Raw genomic sequence first — 20,857 nt, forward strand, 5'->3', positions numbered from 1 at the left:
GAAGAATAACCAGTACTCCCGAAGTGAGAGCACTCTGCATGCATCATATCCACTTTTAAATCATTTTCTTGAAAAAAAAAAAAAAAACACTTGCCTACACATTTTTCGCTTTCCCTGAGAGGTAGGGGATATTGGTCCATGGGCCCCCATTGCCCCCCGTGTGTGGGTGCCCTTGCATCCCCTACACTCTACACCACTACAGGGCTATTACAAATGATTGAAGCGATTTCATAAATTCACTGTAGCTCCATTCATTGACATATGGTCACGACACACTACAGATACGTAGAAAAACTCCTAAAGTTTTGTTCGGCTGAAGCCGCACTTCAGGTTTCTGCCGTCAGAGCGCTCGAGAGCGCAGTGAGACAAAATGGCGACAGGAGCCGACAAAGCGTATGTCGTGCTTGAAATGCACTCACAACAGTCAGTCATAACAGTGCAACGACACTTCAGGACGAAGTTCAACAAAGATCCACCAACTGCTAACTCCATTTGGCGATGGTATGCGCAGTTTAAAGCTTCTGGATGCCTCTGTAAGGGGAAATCAACAGGTCGGCCTGCAGTGAGCGAAGAAACGGTTGAACGCGTGCGTGCAAGATTCACGCGTAGCCCGCGGAAAATTGGCTCATGCCACAACTGGAGACCGACAGCGCCGACTTCATCTTTTAACAGGATGGTGCTCCACCGCACTTCCATCATGATGTTCGGCATTTCTTAAACAGGAGATTGGAAAACCGATGGATCGGTCGTGCTGGAGATCATGATCAGCAATTCATGTCATAGCCTCCACGCTCTCCTGACTTAACCGCATGCGATTCCTTTCTGTGGGGTTATGTGAAAGATTCGGTGTTTAAACCTCCTCTACCAAGAAACGTGCCAGAACTGCGAGCTCGCATCAATGATGCTTTCGAACTCATTGATGGGGACATGCTGCGCCGAGTGTGGGAGGAACTTGATTATCGGCTTGATGTCTGCCGAATCACTAAAGGTGCACATATCGAACAATTGTGAATGCCTAAAATTTTTTTTTGAGTTTTTATATGTGTGTGCAAAGCATTTTGAAAATATCTCAAATAATAAAGTTATTGTAGAGCTGTGAAATCGCTTCAATCATTTGTAATAACCCTGTATGTCCACAACACCGTCTTCCTAGAAATCCCAACAATCCCCTCAAATAAATCTCAACCACTTTACATTATGGTGCAACCAGTGGTTCCTCAAGATCAACCCTTCCAAAACAACCAACAAATTCCATTTCCATAGTTCATACTTCAGCATTTACAACCATACTCTTTAACTAACTAATACATTAAAATGCTATGGACTAACATGGAAGCCTTCCATACTAAACTTACAACTAAAACACACTAGAGTAGGCTAATAATCAATGAAATATGAGTATTGAACTCCACACCTACAAAGCCTTGTTCCAAACTGTCCTCCCTTTGCCAATTTCACCTGGATTTCCTCTCTACAAATAACTCTACCATTCTCCAAATCCTTTAACACTATGCACTCTTTGATTTCTGTATTCATCTACCCTCCCCCAGTTCAGTCCCATGCATAACAATTTCCCCTCTCTCTCCTCACACACACACACACACACACACACACACACACACATACACACACACACGACCAAAGTCTCTGGCAGCTGAAACCAGTCTGGCTTCAGCTGCCAGAGACTGCGGTCATGTGTGTGTGAGTTGCATTTGTGTTTGTGTGTCTGTCATCTATTGTTGACAAAGGCCTTCTTGGATGAAAGCTTATTTTGTGACAGTTTTTGTTGTTGTGCCTATCTGCGACTCAGTATCTCCGCTATATGGTGAGTAGCAAGTAGTGTTAATATTGCAACATTCCATCTTGAATTTTCCATTGTTATAAAATTGTACAGTTGCATACTGTGCAATACAATCTTTACTTCAAAACACATTATCTATATGTATGGAATTTTGGGTGGTTTTTATGAGTTCGAAAGCTGTTTTATGGACTAGTGAATAAATGAATGAACATTTGCCACTGAATGTACCGGCAAAATTATATCACTGTATGACATATTTTGGGAGATATGTCATAAACATTGAGCTACATGGAAACAATACTGCAGGGTGAAATTTCCTAGAGATACAGTTGAAATACATGTGTATGTGAAGTATGTTAAATATGTGCGAAAGATGTGTGATATGTGCCTAATTGGGCAAAGCCATGAGTAAAAAGCTCTGTCTAAACCCCAGGATCAATTTTAGTCAAACTTGGTACATGTAATACTTACCATCTGGAAAGAAATACTGTGTGAGAAGAGCCAGCAGCCTCCTTTTGGGGTGAGCTAATGTACAGAGAAGATTGGGAGAAGAGTATCTGGAGAGACAGAATGGGAAAGGAGGACATGGATGCAGATGGGGGAGGGGGAGGTGGACAAATAGTGGGGAAGAGGAGGTGGACAGAAAGGTGGGAAGGTGGAGATGGAGAGAGAAGGGGGAGGAGACGGAGAGAGATAGGAGGAAAAGTTGGACAGAGAGAGGGGAAGGGGAAGAGGAGGAGGTGGACTGAAAGAAAGTGGAGGCGAAGATGGACAGAGACATGGGGAGGACAAAATGGGCAGAGAAAGAGAAGGAAAGATGGAGAGAGAGAGAGAGAGAGAGAGAGAGAGAGAGAGAGAGAGAGAGAGAGAGAGAGAGAGAGAGGAGGAAGAAGGACATTGACAGAGAGAGAGGGAGGAAAAGATAAAAGTACTGTTATGGAGACAGAGTGGAGAGAAGAAGACGGACACAGAGGGCGGAGAAGATGGATAGAGAGCGGGGAAGTGTTTTGTAAAGTTTTCATTTTCTTTCTTGGGCTACACCCAGTGGAGAGCAGGCCGAGCCAACTTTTTTTTTCTGACCACATGAATTGTTAGTAGTTTTCTTTTACTGTCTGTGAGGTTAGAAACTTACTGTGCTTCAAAGTAACACACTATAGTTGGAGTCACGAACGATGGTGGTCAAGTGTAGGCTTGTTCTGCACACCTATATCACGTATTCTCTGTGAGTCAATGAGCATACAGTAGTGTTCTGAGCATTCTACTGTAAATGCCATAGCTACTGTGAAAATTAAGGGTGGTCGTAAAGAGTCATTTAGTGAATTTCGATTCTGTTTGTTGTGAGTTGTCATCACTGATGTTTGTGGTGGTGGTAAGTAATAAATTCTGCAGAAACAAGTGAGGGACATAATTTTCAGGATATGCGCTTTCTTCAAGCAGGACGCATGCACATGCGCATACCGCAACTGTCGCTTGGAGTCATCAACAATGCAATCCCCATTAGTGCCATGACATGCACAAACTGCCATCATTTGTGGGTTGGACTATAGTTCCATGTGAAGTGATGATTTGTTATAAAAGTAGGAATTCAGACACAAAAGCTGAAAAACTGGATACCAGAATAAGAAATTTTGTTTCAACAATGGAGGCTGAACAAAATTGTGCTGAATTTTTAGATTTCACTGCAAACCTTCTTGGTAAACCAAAATCTCCTTAGAGTATATTTCTGTGCTCCAGAGAATATGCATCACGCAAGGTGGGCGATAAAAGCTATTTATTGCTCGAAAATGTTTGTGTCCTATGATGAATTTGAATTATCACCACAAGATGAGCATGCAGTTTGCAATATATGCATTTTCCTTGTCATCATACATATCCAAATGTGGTTCTGCGTTGCTTCTGCAGCAAAAGCACCATATTTGGATTTCACTATTTTTTTCAAAATTCCTTCAATATCAAGGTTTTGATTTTGACATTTCTTGTGTGTCTTCACAAAAACTGGAAGTAATTTATGGTATCCAACTGAAGAATTTGTTCCCTTCATGGTCTGTAACCTAAATTTGCCCTCTGAATAGAAAATAAACATCCCAATGCATTGAATTATGTGACAGAAGGACAAGATGAAGACATTTCAAGGATTCAGGTAGTAACTAGTCAAGTATCAGAAATGGTCAATAACTGGTCTGAACTGTTTGTTTGTAACATAATAAGACTATTCTTTACGAAATCTGACTTGAGTGACAAGTTCCTTATGACAGATTTTTAACAGTCATAAGAAAATCAAGATTTTGTCAATAATCAACACCTAATTCCAAAAACTGGAATTTGAAAGTTATGCAGGTGAGAGAGGTGTCAAGTTCATGGAGGACTTATTTCATTAAAGAGAAACAGAAGCAGTATGTGATCCAGGTTGCATTAGAATTTCAACACAAATTTCCAGGGCATAAAAAAGAGAGACTTCAAGAATATCAATTTTTAACATGAAATGTGCTTTTCTGATTGTATTATGGTCCACAACAGAAACACTGTATGTAATGCCCCTCTTTGTTGTGTTGTCAAAGATAATCCGGCAATATCAGTAATTATGTTGAAACTAATACAGTTATTGGTTAATCAAATTTAACACCTAGTGGCATGCCTTCCCTTTTCCTAAGGAGCCCGAATCACAGACAACAGTCTTATTTATGGTAGAACATAAATGGGGCAGGGAGGGAGGGGGTATTGGTAACAATAAACTTGTAATTTCAATTTATATCAGTAACAGTCAGGAAGAGCCTAAGCTAGAATGTTCACATTATATTGCCACAAGTTCTGGTGCCATAAGTGTGGTGCTGTGGTTAGTGTTACTGACCAGCATGCTATGGGTTGCTGGTTCAAAATGTACAACCAACAGTTATTTATTATTTGGTGTTTATCATTTCTACAAGATTCTTGGAATATCTTATGTTTGTAATGCTTGTACATCTTGACTATTTGATGAGTGCATAAATACTAGTTTTCTGGAGTATTCTCTGTTGGTATAAATAACTGCCCTCTTTGTCCTGGAGATCAGTTATGTTCTGGCTGTATATTGGTGTTCTTAATAAACATTCATTCAGTGCTAAGTGTTGCATTTCATTGACGACCCTGTCTTTTGGATTTCAGTGTGCTTATGAAAGGATATTTTTTGGTGGAGGCATCAGATTCTTCATAACATTTAAATCGCTGTGGCTCCAATTAGGCAATATAAAAATTGTCACCAACATGGACAGGAACTAGAATACATGCAGTGCGGCATTCAGGAGACCAACGGATTCCAAGCCTGCAGTAAGTCAGCTGCACATCAATCATGCACCAGTGTTCTCTGGAGATGATGATCAAGGCCCAACAAGATGACTGAAAGAATTTGAATAAGTCACAAATAAAACAGGTGAGATGACACAATGTATTTGGCAAATGTGTACTTTTCATTGGACAGCACAGCCAAGCAGTAATTCGAGAATGATGAAAAGGAGCACAATACCTGGCACAAATGGCAGGCTAAACTGAAGAAAACATTTGGTGAGATACAGCAGCAAGTCTGTACAGCATAAGAATAATTGAGGAACAGGGTCCAACATTATGGGGAAATTACACAGTTGTACATACAGAAATGATTGGCCCTATGCCAAATCATGAATCCTAAAGTGACAGACACTGAGAAAATCTCACACTTGATGAAAGCAGTCTCAGAAGACATGTACTGAGCTCTTCTGGTAAAGGATGTCACAATGAAAGAGGAATTCATCAAGTGTTGCCAACAGATTGAGTCTATTTTCACTATGGATGCCATAGACACATTGTGCACTACTGTAGAGAAAGAAAATGAGTGTTTGCCAGCTGTTATGCCTCAAGTTGTCAATTGTCACAACACTCCTATTTTCATGCTAGTTGTCTGCAGATGATTACAGTTGACTTGTGATCCTAAGCTCATCGCCGTATCCTGGACAAGGTCACTCCCCAACATGTCATACCCATGCCCCATTGCCCTGCAGCCATTTGCCTAGCTGCCTAATTCAGGAAACCTAAATGAGGCTACCATCTACAGAGATGATGTCACCCCAAATGAAAATCCTCCAGATGGTAGTTACCAAGCTGACAGGAAATCTCATTGATGCCACCATTGACAGTCAACCATTCTGGGTATTAGTCAACTCTGGAGATTTTTTCTGTAATGCCAAATGCTTATCATTGTTAGTTAATGTTACGTTCCATATTATGAAAGCAACTGTGCTGAATGTCACACATGGGAAATATGTCCAGATGACAGGAACATGTATTGCAAGAATAACTATCAGTGAAAGAACGCAACCCTTTGAATTTATCTTTTAACAGAATATAGTCATGATGTTATTTCCGGATGGGACTTCTTGTGGCATCACAAGTCTGTGGAAGATCAGAGCTCCAAATTGATGAAGTTACTCCAACAAGCACACATAACAAGCATTACTCTGGGCAGTTGTTTGCCACTGAAGCCATTGTTATTCCATCATCATCAAGCAGAATAGTTATTGACATGTACCTTTAAACTGTGAAGCTTCTGTCAAATGTAAAAGTTACTCAGGCTCACAAAGAAATCTATGTGCCAACGATCATCATAAGCACTGTAGATGGACAAGGAGAACTCTGGATTGCTAATTGTCATGAGCAACAACAACTCATTCCTAAAGGTATGTGTGCAGGGACAGCTAGCTGAACCAGTCCAGGAAGAGCAGCTTAGTGTCACCGATAAAGAATCGTGCTCCACAACCACTAAAGATAATGTAGGGAAGGAAGCTATTGTCAAACTACAAACAGGATTTGGCCTGACCGAGGAAAAATGTCAGTTAGTAATAGCCATTTTGCATCAATTTTTGGGTGCTTTCAAATCTGGAATGGAGAAAAGACAGACCAAGTGGCCCATGATCTAACACTGTATGAAGATGGGATCACCTACCAATTAGCCAGTGATGATATAGAATATTGCTGGCTAAATGACAAATAATTCATGAGGAACTGGAGAAATTGTTACAAGATGACATCACTGAACCTTCAGACAGTCTGTGGCCCTCTCTGGTGATCCTCATGAAGAATTAGATTGGCACACAGCATTTAACTATTGACAAGTGATGAATGAAGAAAATCACGAAGAAAGATGTCTGTCCATCGCATGCACTGATGACACCCTGGGATGCTTGAAAGGAGCAAAGTATTTATCTATAATGGGCATCGAGACAGGCAACTGGCAAGTCGAAGTTGATGAGACTGCCTGGGAAAAACTGCCTTCATAACTCCTGACGGCCTACATGAGTTCAAAGTTAAGCTGCTTGGACTATGTAATGCTCCAGTCATCTTTGAACATATGACAGATAACCTGGTTCAGCACCTTAAATGGGTGACTGTCTTTGCTATCTGGATGACATTGTCATTTTTGAAGACATCTAAGCTACCTGACAACTATGTTTAAATATGTTCAGATTGTAGGTCTCAACTTGAATTCAAAAAAGTGCCTCCATCACCCAAGAAATAAAAGTCTTGGGTACCTAGTAAATGGCAATGGAGTACGCCACTCAATCCAAAGAAAATAAGAGCAGTCACAGATTTTCTCAACTCCTCAGTGTGTTCGTCATGCGAGAAATGTTCTCAGAATGTGCTCACACTCGCAGTGATTCATAAAGAATGTTCTGGCATAGTCACAAGCACCAGAACGAAGATGCAGAGAAGGCGGTGAGGAAACATAGGCCAATGGTACGCAGAATTGGACCGCACCAATCCAAGAGCGACATCTAGAAGACGTGAATATTACGCCACTGCTGCTAGCCTCGGGGGCTCTGATCGGCCCGAGTCTGCAACATTAGTGGTACGCTGTCAGATTGTCATAATCCATATCAAGGGTTTCCTTGGACTTGGTGTATAGCAAGAACTGTACTGTTTTCATGTAGCCTCTCGCTAGTGACATTTGCAGTAGTCAAGTTAAGTATTGTCAATTTGTTTTCTGGAAATAAAACTACTCATGTTATTGTTTGAATTGTTGTATAGCATTCTGAGAATGCAGCATCCTCTAGGCACCCTATAAGCAATGAGTGGGCAAAACCCCAAAAAGGAGTTCTGTACCAAGACATGTCCCATGAATGAGCTACTGTACGGAGATGGCAAATTTCCCTGGAATGAGATGCAAGAAAGATTGTCCAGTGTCCAGGAGGCACTAACATTTTCTCCAGTTCTAGCATTGTATGATGAGAACACCAAGAAAAAACTTCACACTGACACCAGCAGTTTTGGGATAGGGGCAGGGGCAGTTCTAGCACAAATTCGGGAAGATGCTGAGAAATTGATAGCTTATGCTTCCATACTCTAGAAAGTCCATGAAGAACTGCTCTATTACTAACACAAAGAGAGCCTTGCAGTTCTGTGGGGCATCAACAAGTTCTGGTTGTATTTACACTCCTGGAAATGGAAAAAAGAACACATTGACACCGGTGTGTCAGACCCACCATACTTGCTCCGGACACTGCGAGAGGGCTGTACAAGCAATGATCACACGCACGGCACAGCGGACACACCAGGAACTGCGGTGTTGGCCGTCGAATGGCGCTAGCTGCGCAGCATTTGTGCACCGCTGCCGTCAGTGTCAGCCAGTTTGCCGTGGCATACGGAGCTCCATCGCAGTCTCTAACACTGGTAGCATGCCGTGACAGCGTGGACGTGAACCGTATGTGCAGCTGACGGACTTTGAGCGAGGGCGTATAGTGGGCATGCGGGAGGCCGGGTGGACGTACCGCCAAATTGCTCAACACGTGGGGCGTGAGGTCTCCACAGTACATCGATGTGGTCGCCAGTGGCCGGTGGAAGGTGCACGTGACCGTCGACCTGGGACCGGACCGCAGCGACGCACGGATGCACGCCAAGACCGTAGAATCCTACGCAGTGCCGTAGGGGACCGCACCGCCACTTCACAGCAAATTAGGGACACTGTTGCTCCTGGGGTATCGGCGAGGACCATTCGCAACCGTCTCCATGAAGCTGGGCTACGGTCCCGCACACCGTTAGGCCGTCTTCCGCTCACGCCCCAACATCGTGCAGCCCGCCTCCAGTGGCGTCGCGACAGGCGTGAATGGAGGGACGAATGGAGACGTGTCGTCTTCAGCGATGAGAGTCGCTTCTGCCTTGGTGCCAATGATGGTCGTATGCGTGTTTGGCGCCGTGCAGGTGAGCGCCACAATCAGGACTGCATACGACCGAGGCACACAGGGCCAACACCCGGCATCATGGTGTGGGGAGCGATCTCCTACACTGGCCGTACACCACTGGTGATCGTTGTGGGGACACTGAATAGTGCACGGTACATCCAAACCGTCATCTAACCCATCGTTCTACCATTCCTAGACCGGCAAGGGAACTTGCTGTTCCAACAGGACAATGCACGTCCGCATGTATCCCGTGCCACCCAACGTGCTCTAGAAGGTGTAAGTCAACTACCCTGGCCAGCAAGATCTCCGGATCTGTCCCCCATTGAGCATGTTTGGGACTGGATGAAGCGTCGTCTCACGCGGTCTGCACGTCCAACACGAACGCTGGTCCAACTGAGGCGCCAGGTGGAAATGGCATGGCAAGCCGTTCCACAGGACTACATCCAGCATCTCTACGATCGTCTCCATGGGAGAATAGCAGCCTGCATTGCTGCGAAAGGTGGATATACACTGTACTAGTGCCGACATTGTGCATGCTCTGTTGCCTGTGTCTATGTGCCTGTGGTTCTGTCAGTGTGATCATGTGATGTATCTGACCCCAGGAATGTGTCAATAAAGTTTCCCCTTCCTGGGACAATGAATTCACGGTGTTCTTATTTCCATTTCCAGGAGTGTATTTAGCAAAACAATTATGGTTGTGATGTATCCCCGTTCTCTATGCTGGCTGGCTAGCCTGAAGGATCTATGAAGTCAACTGGCGAGATGGGCACTGAGGCTTCAGGAGTGCTGTGGTATACAAAAATGAATGCAACACAAGGATGTTGATTGCCTTTCAAGGAATCCTTTAACAGAACACAGGAGCAAGGACAAAATCTTAGTTGTCAGTGCCTTAAATGACATTGCTGCTGAACAGAGGGAAGACCCAGTAATGCTGAAAACCATAGAAGCCTTAAAGAATGCAGAAAGTACTAAAGGAGGATTCCAGTTAATTAATGGGAAATTGTATAAGAGGAGATATGATCCAACGGGGATGAAATGGTTGCTCATCATCCCAGCTCATCTGCAGCCAGTGATCTTTTAAGTATTTTCAAGATGCTCCATGTTATCTGGGATTCATGAAGATTCTAGACTGAATCAGATGGAGGTATTACTGACCAGTATTTTTCAGAGAAGACGTTTTTTTCTTTTTTCCCTAGAGTGCCACCCCTTACAAAAATGTAATTGTCCCAATTGATTGCTGGATGATTAGTCTCCTCCAGTAACGACAATTTGATTTGGAAACACACATACCAGCAAGTGAGTATTCTGTTACCGCTGGTGGTCAATGGAAGGGCCAAATTATATGTTTATGCCCACCCTTCATACTGCCTCTTATCTAAATGACCTAAAGCTTAAATTTCTGTCTTGGCAAATTTCAGTTTTTATTTTCTACAGCAAATACATGATCTCCATTTCCCATTAAGCTATCCTCTTACTGTAGAGTTAGATTTATCTCAAAAATCTTACTGATGACGATTTCACCTGTTAGCAACTTTTCTGTACATAATATTATGTAAGCTCCACTGCTTTTTAGGAGTGCATCAAACTCTGGCACTCTGTTGTGAATTCTTCAGCAGCTGATCATTAGGATTTTAACCCTTACACTAATACATTGAGGTCTCCTACAGCTGGACTGGCTGGAGAGTCACCTCATCTAAAAAACCTGGTGTGTATCCAACACACAGTCAACTGCCTGTGTACCAGCTGTGACTCACTTAGAGGAGCCTTACAGTACTGAAACCTTTGAAGTGTCTGGTTGAAGCCTTCCACTCAGTTCAGATCCAGGGGATTACAAACAATGCTGTGGACAATTTTGCAAATTGTGAGGTTTGTTGAAATTCCATGAGTGAGTCTGGTCTTCTTAAACTTTCATGAGAGTTGCTGGAATATTCAAGTACAATCCCGGAGCCCAGTCAGCAGGCATTGTATGTTACAATTTGCATCACAGCCTGAAGTTGGTTAAAACCTGTTTCCTCAAACAGCCTCTATGGCATATTGAACGTGGCCTCTAGGCATATACACTGGGTGATGCTTCCCATCCCTTGCTGCCATTTCCCTAAAGTAGGCTGTTTCAGCACACATGTCCACTGGTGAGCAGTGGTGTACCCACAGGCACAGCTGGGCAGGGGTGTGCAAAGTGCTCAGATGTGGGCAGAGAGGGGCAGAGAGGGGCAAATGGACCGTGTGTGAATAGTTGACACTGCGCACTAAACAAAAATGAGTAATGTTAAGAACATGACCAAGCAAATGCATTGTAACAGGATATGCTTAACATAAGCATTCAAGCCAATGGAAAAATACTGATATTTTATTACATTTGTGAAACAAGACATTTCTTTCTTATTACGAGTGACACATTATTTGGAGTGAGACCCCTTACTGCTTTAAGACAGAGAATGCTCTTCAGTATATGGTCATAGAACTAGGACCTTTCTGCAGTTTTAATCCTCTCCATTATGAAAAACAATTGTTCATGACTTTACCAAACATAGATATAGCATTAGCAGCATTGCTGTGTAATTTAAAAAACTCTTCCACATGAACATCATGATACCATCTTAACAGACTGGTTGTGTTGTAATATCTGTCCTTGAGGAGAGTGTAGTTTTGCAAATCCATCTGTTCTAATTGCATTTCTAAAGATACAGTGTCTGATGGAGTGGAAAATGGAATGCAAAATAGTTTAAGTTCATTTTGTAAGTCCTTAAACTTTGCCTCAAAAGACTGATGCACTCGCATGAAATTTTGTTGATAAGCTGCAAAACATGAGTCTGAGGCGATTGTAGCAATGAAAGGCTTTCAGTGAACATTAGACATCCTGTTGCAAGCTGCCTTTGAAATAAATAGCGTTGTCCGTGAATGCAATGATTTTAGCATACATGTTAGGAAGCAGCAGATCCTTACATCTTTAAGTGACAAATTTAAGTGTCCCATTATATTCGTGTGAAAGGCCAAGTCCGAAACCTATGTGTCATCATTGACTCCTGGCTCCATATCTCCTTCCATTTCCCTGCATAGGATGATTTTGTCCTGAATTGCAAAGAATACATCAAAAATTTTGCCTCTTATAAGCCAAGGTGAGGTATGTCACCGTATATTCCTTCAAGATCTTGCAAAAATTCCTGGAATTGGCGATGACTGAAATCATGGCACCTTACAGAATTCACACACTGCGCCATGACCTCCATGATATAGCCATACTGCACATTTTCTGTGCAAAGGGCCACCTGGTGGACAAAACACTGTATACTTAATATGTCTTCCCAAATTTGGTATTGATTTTTTTCCCCCCTCTTATACGACACACAAAATCTTGCTGACTCACAGCTACCTGTGGTGCTCCATCTGTCACCACAGAACAGAGCCTGTCCCATAGCAAGCACATTTTCAGTGGATTTACACACCACCTCCAATATATTGCAAACTGTGATTTTGTAATCCATAGGTATCATATTTAATAGATCCTCAAAAACGTTTATTTCCAAGTCAACAACCTGCACAAATATTGCAAGCTGCCCGTAGTCCATTACATCAGTGGTTTATAATCAGTAATGAATAAGCAACAAAAGTCTGACCTTTTTCTTCAGTTGATTTTCCAGATCTGCACCTATATCTTGGATCCAATGAGAAACTGTTTGCTTCGAGAGACACTCTCCTTCAAAATTCTTTCCCTCTCCTGGAGTTAAGTGTACTATGGTGGTCTGCAAATACGATTTGAACAGGGGCACTCCTGAAAATGATGCACCACTTGTGCAACCTCGTAAATTGTTCATAATGCCATATCAGTTGAATATTACTCATCATCAGCACTCTAAAATTAATTGCCTGAAACACGTAGTAATTAATTTTAATGCCTTTGAAGTACAGGCAGGAGGTCTATGTCATGACTTTTTCCTGTCTCAAAATTACTTGTTGCCCTTCAGTGTCACAATGAGTTGCTTCCTTGCACAGTTGTCCAGCTCACCAAAACTGTGCGGTGTGAAGGGACTCACAGTAATGCTTATTGTTGTCTTTCTTTCTCACATTAAGCACCTTGTGACACCATAACGATCTTGTTTGACAATGTTCTTCATGTGATGAGAAAAGGGGAAGATGTAGCAAACACACGAACATTGTCAAACATGATTGTTTTGGTGATCCAGGTGTTATGGTGCAGGGAAGCATAATGTTGCATGGGCGTACACACCTACAAACCTTTGAACATGGTACACTCATCAGTAAACATTACTATGACACTGTACTCCTCCCCACGTGCATCTTTTTAAGGGTACTTTTGGCCATGACTTCATTTTTATAGGTGACTCTTCACCACCGCATCAAACAGAGCAGGTGGAGCAGCTCTTTGAATGAGAGAATATTCAGTGAAAGGACTGGCCTGCCCATTCATCCACCTTAAATCCCATCAGGCACATGTGGGGTGCATTGGGGAGATGTATTACGCAATGTCTGCACACACCAATGAACATCCAGCAGTTGTCAACCATGCTGGTGGAGTAATGGATCGCCCTATCACAAGAACTCCATACCAACCTTGTGGCCAGCGAGCCATGTTATTTGACAAGACACATTTCATATGAAACTTAGTTTCTTCCTTAAGTTTTGCACTCAAGTGCATATTGCTGCAAATATTTCTGTGAAGAAACACTTGAATTTAGAAATGAAAAAACTGAAGTACATGTTCTGAAAGAATGTCTATGGGGATCACGACATCAACCTGGTGCTCTTCAAGAATTGGGGGAGGAAATGGAAATGAAGTCCCATGCTTCTTGACAGAGTGTAGGGGAACGACATGGGAGACCCGCACTGCCGTACTAGGCAAGGTCTTAATGGAGTTGGTTTGCCATTGCCTTCCCCCAACCGTAATGGGGAAGAATGATGATGAAGACGACACAACGACACCTAGTCATCTCGGGGCAGGTGAAAATCCCTGACCCCGACGGGAATCAAACCCGGGACCCTGCGCTCGGGAAGCGTGAACGCTACCATGAGACCACGAGTGGCGGACGGAGAAGGGGAAAAAAAGATTAATAATAATAATAATAATAATAATAATAATAATAATAATATAATAATAATAATGCTCAACAATAATGAGATGACTCATCTATTTCACTTCTTCCATCTCTGTGGGGCTCAATCTAATAAAGCAGTTAGGTTCATGGGCAGTCAGGTCTTAAGAACTATTTTCCAAATACCCTAGAAGATAAGAGATGTTGCAAACAGTTAAAGACAGTCTTGACCTCAGGGTTCCCGAAATTTATGACATTCCTCATCAGTGGGGAAGCAGTAATCCATACAGTTTCTGATTATGCAGAACACCAACAGTATGTTAAAAATCAAGATTGGGAGAAATTATTTGTCACTTGGCACATGAAATTCTGTTTAATGAAACAAAAATCATGCCCCATGTGTCAACCTATTGGGACTCTATAATCAAATGAGACAAGAATGTGCAATGAGTAATTTAGGCTATAAAAGTAGGCCAAAAAATTAAATACACAACATGTACATGTGACAACAACTTAATCCAGGACAATGGCTATAATCTTCATGGTGCACTGATGTGGGCTCTCAACTTTGAGAGAAAATTGGGAAATTCATAGAGCGACTGACAGTTCAAAGTGAATGGTGGCACAACAAGTGTCTGTCCATCACAGACAATTCACTCACTGTCTGCATGAGGCCTTGCTGAAATAGGTCGACCAACCATAGACCAATTATTCAACATCAGAAGGCTGTCGCACAGCAGCTATGACAGTTCTATCCAGGGTTTTCAGAGGTTTCCCTTGACAGGTGAGTACCGGAGCTATATCCGAATTTCACTCCAATAAATAACCAGTTTAGAGAAAGTATACTATCACGTTGTACATGTAGCTCTTAAAAAGTCTACTGCTGGGCATAATAATTTGTTCTGAACCCACTATAACTGTCACATAATGTTACATTTAGTTTTCCCGTATAGTAGCAGAGTATATTGTCTGCATTTATAGTAAATTTCCATAATTTTCAAGTTTGATTTTGTTAGTGAGTATCAAAACAAACCACTAGTTACAATGCAGATCCACTGCGAATGTTGTTCTCATGCATTGGGTGAGTTAGTTGCTAGGAATTGCCCTGACTGCTGCAAAGCAAATGAAAGTTGCTACATGTAGTCGTGCTGGGCAAGCCATCAAGAGACATGCACCATACATACCTAATGTACTTCAAGTACAATACATTCCTGTAGATATCATCTCCTCTACAGAAAGCACAGGGTCTATCATCACTCATTGACTTGACAGTGAATGGTGTGTTAGTGGTAGATCTAGGATACGTGAACAAATTTGACGTGCTGTCTCCTACTGATCCAAGTCTGGGAGACAAGTCACCTGTTGCAACCCGTGTCAGAGTGAAGCAAAAGCAAAACGTGGAGGGGGGATCTGTTCATCATTGGCAGTCCAAAAGCACCACTTAGGGCACCACTCAGTTTGTCGATGGGCAAGTGCAGGTTGGATAGGCAACCTGCTAGGCAGCCCTATTGCACTGAGTTCACACATTGCTCTGTTGTGTGTACAACACTTGACAGTACTTGACGCACACCTAAGCTTGGCATCATATGATAATTAATGCTTCACACGTCTTGGTGAACCTAGCTTAATGATAACTTCTCGAAATAGGCACCTACCATTTTTCCTTTGTTAGGGAAAACAATTCTTATTTGCTGAAAAAGATGCGTTGCCTCAGTGTCTAGTGACACATTATGCAAAAGTTTGCACACACTAGTGTATTTTAGAAGGCGCACACTTGTGGCCTGGGTGGTGGAAACTGTACACTGAGGTGTAAGTCGGTGTGCATCGGCTTGTGGTGCAGAGAGTGGCTGAGCCGCCACCTGATTTAAGTCCTCTCCATCAACAGAAACAGCTAAAGAGCTTCAGTAACACCTTGTGGCCTTATCACAAATATGATGTAAAACAAAGGCTAGAGGGAAGACAGGGAAAGAGAAGCCAAATTTAAAGTGCATTGCTTGAATTGCTCCATAAAGCAGTTAGCCACTACAGGAGAAATCCATGGCCAATCCATCAATTATTTAATAAAATTTTCTAACATACAAAGAACAATTGGTCATCAGAGTGTGATTAAACAAATTTTGATCTCGGGAGAAAAGTGGTCTACCAACAGGTTCAACGTACCTCCCACGAGGACTTTTGTAAACAGAGAGACTACATCCAATTCAACCATAATGTTGTTTGATCCCACTCTTATTTGCTCAATTATGTCAATAAACATCTGAGAGTTTTCAGTGTGACATTCACAATGCCCAAATATGGTGGTCATTAACTTGGTTTGATATCTGGTTACCCTATAGGTGTGAGAACCAATATCACTAATGATCATCTCAGTGGACCATTTTTTTAATGGATTTTAGGCAAGCCATACAGTCTACAAGATCTATGAGGTTGAGCTCTCAGGTAGGCCACTAGTCTTCAATGCCACCACCGACTTCCTGTTGTGTGGCAGAGTAGGAACATGTTTAAAAATTTTATATTATCCAACAGTAGTGCCACTTTGCTATGACACTGTGTTGCATTATGGATGACTGTATCATTTTCTTCACTAGCCAGAAGCACAATTAGAACACTCCAGAGGGCATGGAGCTCTCCTGCTCCGCAAATGTTTGGCTCGAGAGACTTGGTTCTTGCCAAACTGCAACATACATTTCCTATTTTGGATATTAACAGTGAACAGGACAAGTGGTGTGCATTTCTTCAAAGTTCAATAAGGTAAGGCTCGCCATAAGTCACCTGAAAACCACTTGTGAAGTCCTAATGCAGTGAGTGCATTATCAGAATATCGGGTACTAAGTAAAATAAAGAAAGAAGTTCGAAATTATAATGTATTAAGACATTCCCGCTCATACCTCAGAACAAAATAATAATTTTTATATAAAAGAATTTATTTCAATAGCACCTCAGTTTCTTTACAGAAGAAAATACTGCATACATTTTCAGTGTGCATAGTTTCTGTTCTAGTACTAACACAAATCAAATATAAAGACTATGTGGGTCAATTGATCAAAATTAGCCAATTACAACTGAAATGAGAAATATGCCTAATCTTTTATGAGCATGTTGGAAGCTACTCATCTCCAGAAGCACATGATAACATGAACTTTTTAAATCTTTCTAGGAAACTCTAAACAATACCTAAATTCATATTCATTTTTCCCCATGGTGGGATGACAAGGACATTTACAATATTTCACGGAACTACAGAATTACAGCCTTTCATTTAAAAACTTATACATATATTTAATGCCTGGTGTCAAAATGGTTGCTAAAATGACAATATTATTCACATTTTTGCTTAAAATAATGATAGTTTAAATCATCATTTATTTTCATTACAAAATAATCCTTTATAAAATGTGTTAAAAATATAAACAGTAAAAATTCCTCTTTCAATCTCTAATACATTTAGGGGAAAAGAATCTCATTGCTGAGAATCAGTGACAATATTTACATGCAGTACAAACAATATACAAGCAATTCTTTTCTGACTGTACAATTACAGTTAAACAAATATATTAAAAAACTCAAAAGGGGACATTTGCAAAACTTAAAATGGTAACACATGGTGTTTTTAATGTCATGTGGGAGCAGTTATATTACTTAAGGTTGCAAGACTAAAATGAACAAATTTTTCAGCCATTTCAGTGTAAATGCAGTCTGAAGCATTTGAAGGTTTAGAGATGCATCACAGTGACAGAACTAGAACCCTGCCAAACATTAGTTTTTTTACGTGTGTGTGTGTGTGTGTGTGTGTGTGTGTGTGTGTGTGTGTGTGTGGCAGCAGCTTGAGATTGGTTGGTACACTTTTTGTATTCAAAAACAGCATACTCAAATAATGAACAATATTTTAACAACTACAATGCGATGTACATGTACAAAATAAGAAGGCTGTGTAGGCAAATGTACACCCATTTCACTCCACTTCACATCTCATAAAACTGTTGGGTAATAACAATCCATACAATTCGTGCAGAATCAGTGGACCTGATTCATCATCATACAAAGCTATAAAAGACCAACAGCAGATCTTCTAGTTTATTGAAACAGAAACAGCGAAAGGAGAAAGAGAAGATATGATGACACTACATTTGATCAGAAATAAAGACCACCACCATGTGTTCATCAGTCAATGGAGTGAGAAACATTTATCTCATTTCAATTTTATCTAATACTTCCACTGTGTTTTTTGTATACATCACCAAATACATTACACAATACACACATTTCATCATCATAATGGAAAATTTTCTCACCTTTATTATAATTCTTACTGTACATTAAGTTGCAGAATTCATGGAAACTTGCAATATATCTGGAAAATATAACACACACCACAAAAAGTCACATGCAGATTAAGGAGTGGTATAGAAACCAATTACTCTAAATACAAAGAGGTTGTTAATACAGACAATAAAATTAAGTAGATGGCATTTGTAGTTTACAAATTCACCAAGCCTTTGTCTTTAACGAAAAGGAGAGGAACATAATTTCAAAATTGATACGGCAATGAAAAACAAAAAATTACATATTTGTGTATGAAAGGCAGTGCTTAAGGACCAAGGTTTGAACACAGACTAACTGATTCTAAATATGATTCTTCTTATTCTGTACCTGATATTGTCTTAGAAATATTGACATTCCTACCAGAAGATTGATAATGCAAGATGTTTTATTCATTTTAATGGATACTTTTACTCACTTTAGTCCAATTGAAGGTGAAAGTTTTCTTGTGAGTCAAAGCCCCTCAAAGTATCCCGAAACATGATATATATATATATATATGTAAAAGACACATGAAGGATACACACTGTTCTTACCTATGAGCAATATTAGCTGGAAATACAAAAATCTGATTATATTTAATAATTTTGGTGTAAACATTCTTTGTCATTAACATGAAAGTTATAAAACTAACATATATATCATCAAAATATATTTAAATTAGAAAAAAAGCAGTAACGGGACAACAGAAATTTACACAAAATTTGCTGTTTGCACTGTCTGGGATACAGTTCCTCTGTAATTTAGCTGATTTTCAAATGATTGCCTTATTATTTTTTATAATACAGTAGTCTGTTTTTGTTGTGTGAGCAGTAACACCATAACACAAAAAAGCACTTATCGTGTCTTTGCTACTGTGGTTATTCTGTAAAATTTCTCATTGTAAAGAATAGCAAGAAAACTGGTGCAGACTTGCAATGAAATTATACCTGTTGAGCATTAAATTTAACAAAACTTACGCAAAAGTATTAAATAATTTTCACTACATGTACCCCTTGGTTCTATTGTTTTAATTTGAAAAACAATGTTTACCAGATTATCCATAACAGAGGAAAGCTACATAACAATCTGATGATATCTTAAAAATTGCAAAGTAGTACAGAAATTTTATACAAAGAATGTGCCAGCTCTGTTCAGCTTAAATTTGAAATAGTATAGGAAATTGTGGCAAAACTCTGAATTTAACTTACTTCCCAAGAAGCAAATTGGTGTAAAACCTTAAAGATATAAAGTCGTACAACAATTTGCTCCAAGAATCGAAAACAGCACGAGACAAAACATAATGGGACACACTTCTCTTTTGTCCTGAAGTGGCTTTCCTTCTGACACCATTATTTCATGTAGCTTCTAATTATCTACCTCTAGAAACAAGTTCTTAAATGTCCTGTTAACACCCTCATAACCCAAAATCTGTATTCGTTGTAAGCATATTACTGACTGGAAACTATAACACAGACATGGCACTGACAAATGACTTAATTACAGTAAGATACAACACACTTAAAAGTCCACATCATTTCTTGCAGCATACAAACTACTGGTGTAGTGGCTTATGGTGTTATTTTCTCCATTCATTACAACAGGAAAATTAAAAGATCTAAATGCAAATAATATACTAATTTTACAGCATACAAAAAGAAAAAATGTTTGTAAGAAAGAACAACAGTTTAAACTTGATTTAGTTCCAGTGTCAAAAATGTTCTTCTGATATGTCTTATTTAGTTCGTGGAACAGGACACACAGTAACAACTAAAAATTCAGCCGTGCCAAACATTCATCCATATGTACATTATCGCTTACAAAACAAATTGTCTTCAGTCATTTATAAACAATTCACATATACAGGATATATATATATACATACACAATATTCACTGTTACACAATGCACTACTTATTTTTCATTAACAGAGTTCTTCGTGTGAGACGTCCACATGAGAGACCCATTATGAAGATAACACCAATCATTGTCAGGGCCACAATCATGAAATAAGTTTTTGAAGGTGATCGTGAAACTGTTGCATACAACTCTTCAATAGTTTCTGGTGCCACTACCTGGAACGGTGAAAAGAAACTGTGAATCGATAGTCACATAGTAACTTTAAATAAGAAATCTTCTGGAGGCTGTAAAAATTCTACTTCCAGCAGTATTTGGCTTTTGGATAGGAGCACATTTCTACAAGAACATGATTTTTGTATTGTTGATTTTCAGTTAAAAAGAAAAAAAGCTGATAGTAATGTTCTCAACAATAAAAAAGTAAAACAAAAATAAACATTCCACTAAGTGAGCAGACAGCAGTACTTCAAGATCTGGAAAACCATGAGAGAAAAAAAGAAAACATTCACTAACTTTTAAGACTCCATTTGGCACTATCACAGAAATCTACATGGACTTTGCATCAGGAGTGGGATTGTAAATTAAGAAGTTATGAAGCACTTAGGATTCTTTAAGTGAACAAATAGGCTCACTACTTTATTATGAGCTCTGGATTACTTCATGAACAG

The 20,857-nt window shown here is 40.3% G+C and overlaps 1 protein-coding gene across 1 annotated transcript in view; it reads right to left on the reverse strand.

Moving 5' to 3' along the window:
* Positions 1 to 16,936: 16,936 nt before the first annotated feature.
* Positions 16,937 to 20,857, reverse strand: part of LOC126162948 (Golgi apparatus protein 1) — a 166,426-nt gene continuing 162,505 nt past the window's right edge. Inside the window, exon 16 of the mRNA XM_049919782.1 lies at positions 16,937 to 20,407. Within this exon, the coding sequence (XP_049775739.1) occupies positions 20,243 to 20,407 (165 nt within the window). The 3' untranslated portion in view covers positions 16,937 to 20,242. The remainder of the gene's footprint in view (positions 20,408 to 20,857) is intronic.

Source organism: Schistocerca cancellata, chromosome 2 (assembly GCF_023864275.1).
Source record: "Schistocerca cancellata isolate TAMUIC-IGC-003103 chromosome 2, iqSchCanc2.1, whole genome shotgun sequence".
Taxonomy (NCBI): Eukaryota; Metazoa; Arthropoda; class Insecta; order Orthoptera; family Acrididae; genus Schistocerca; species Schistocerca cancellata.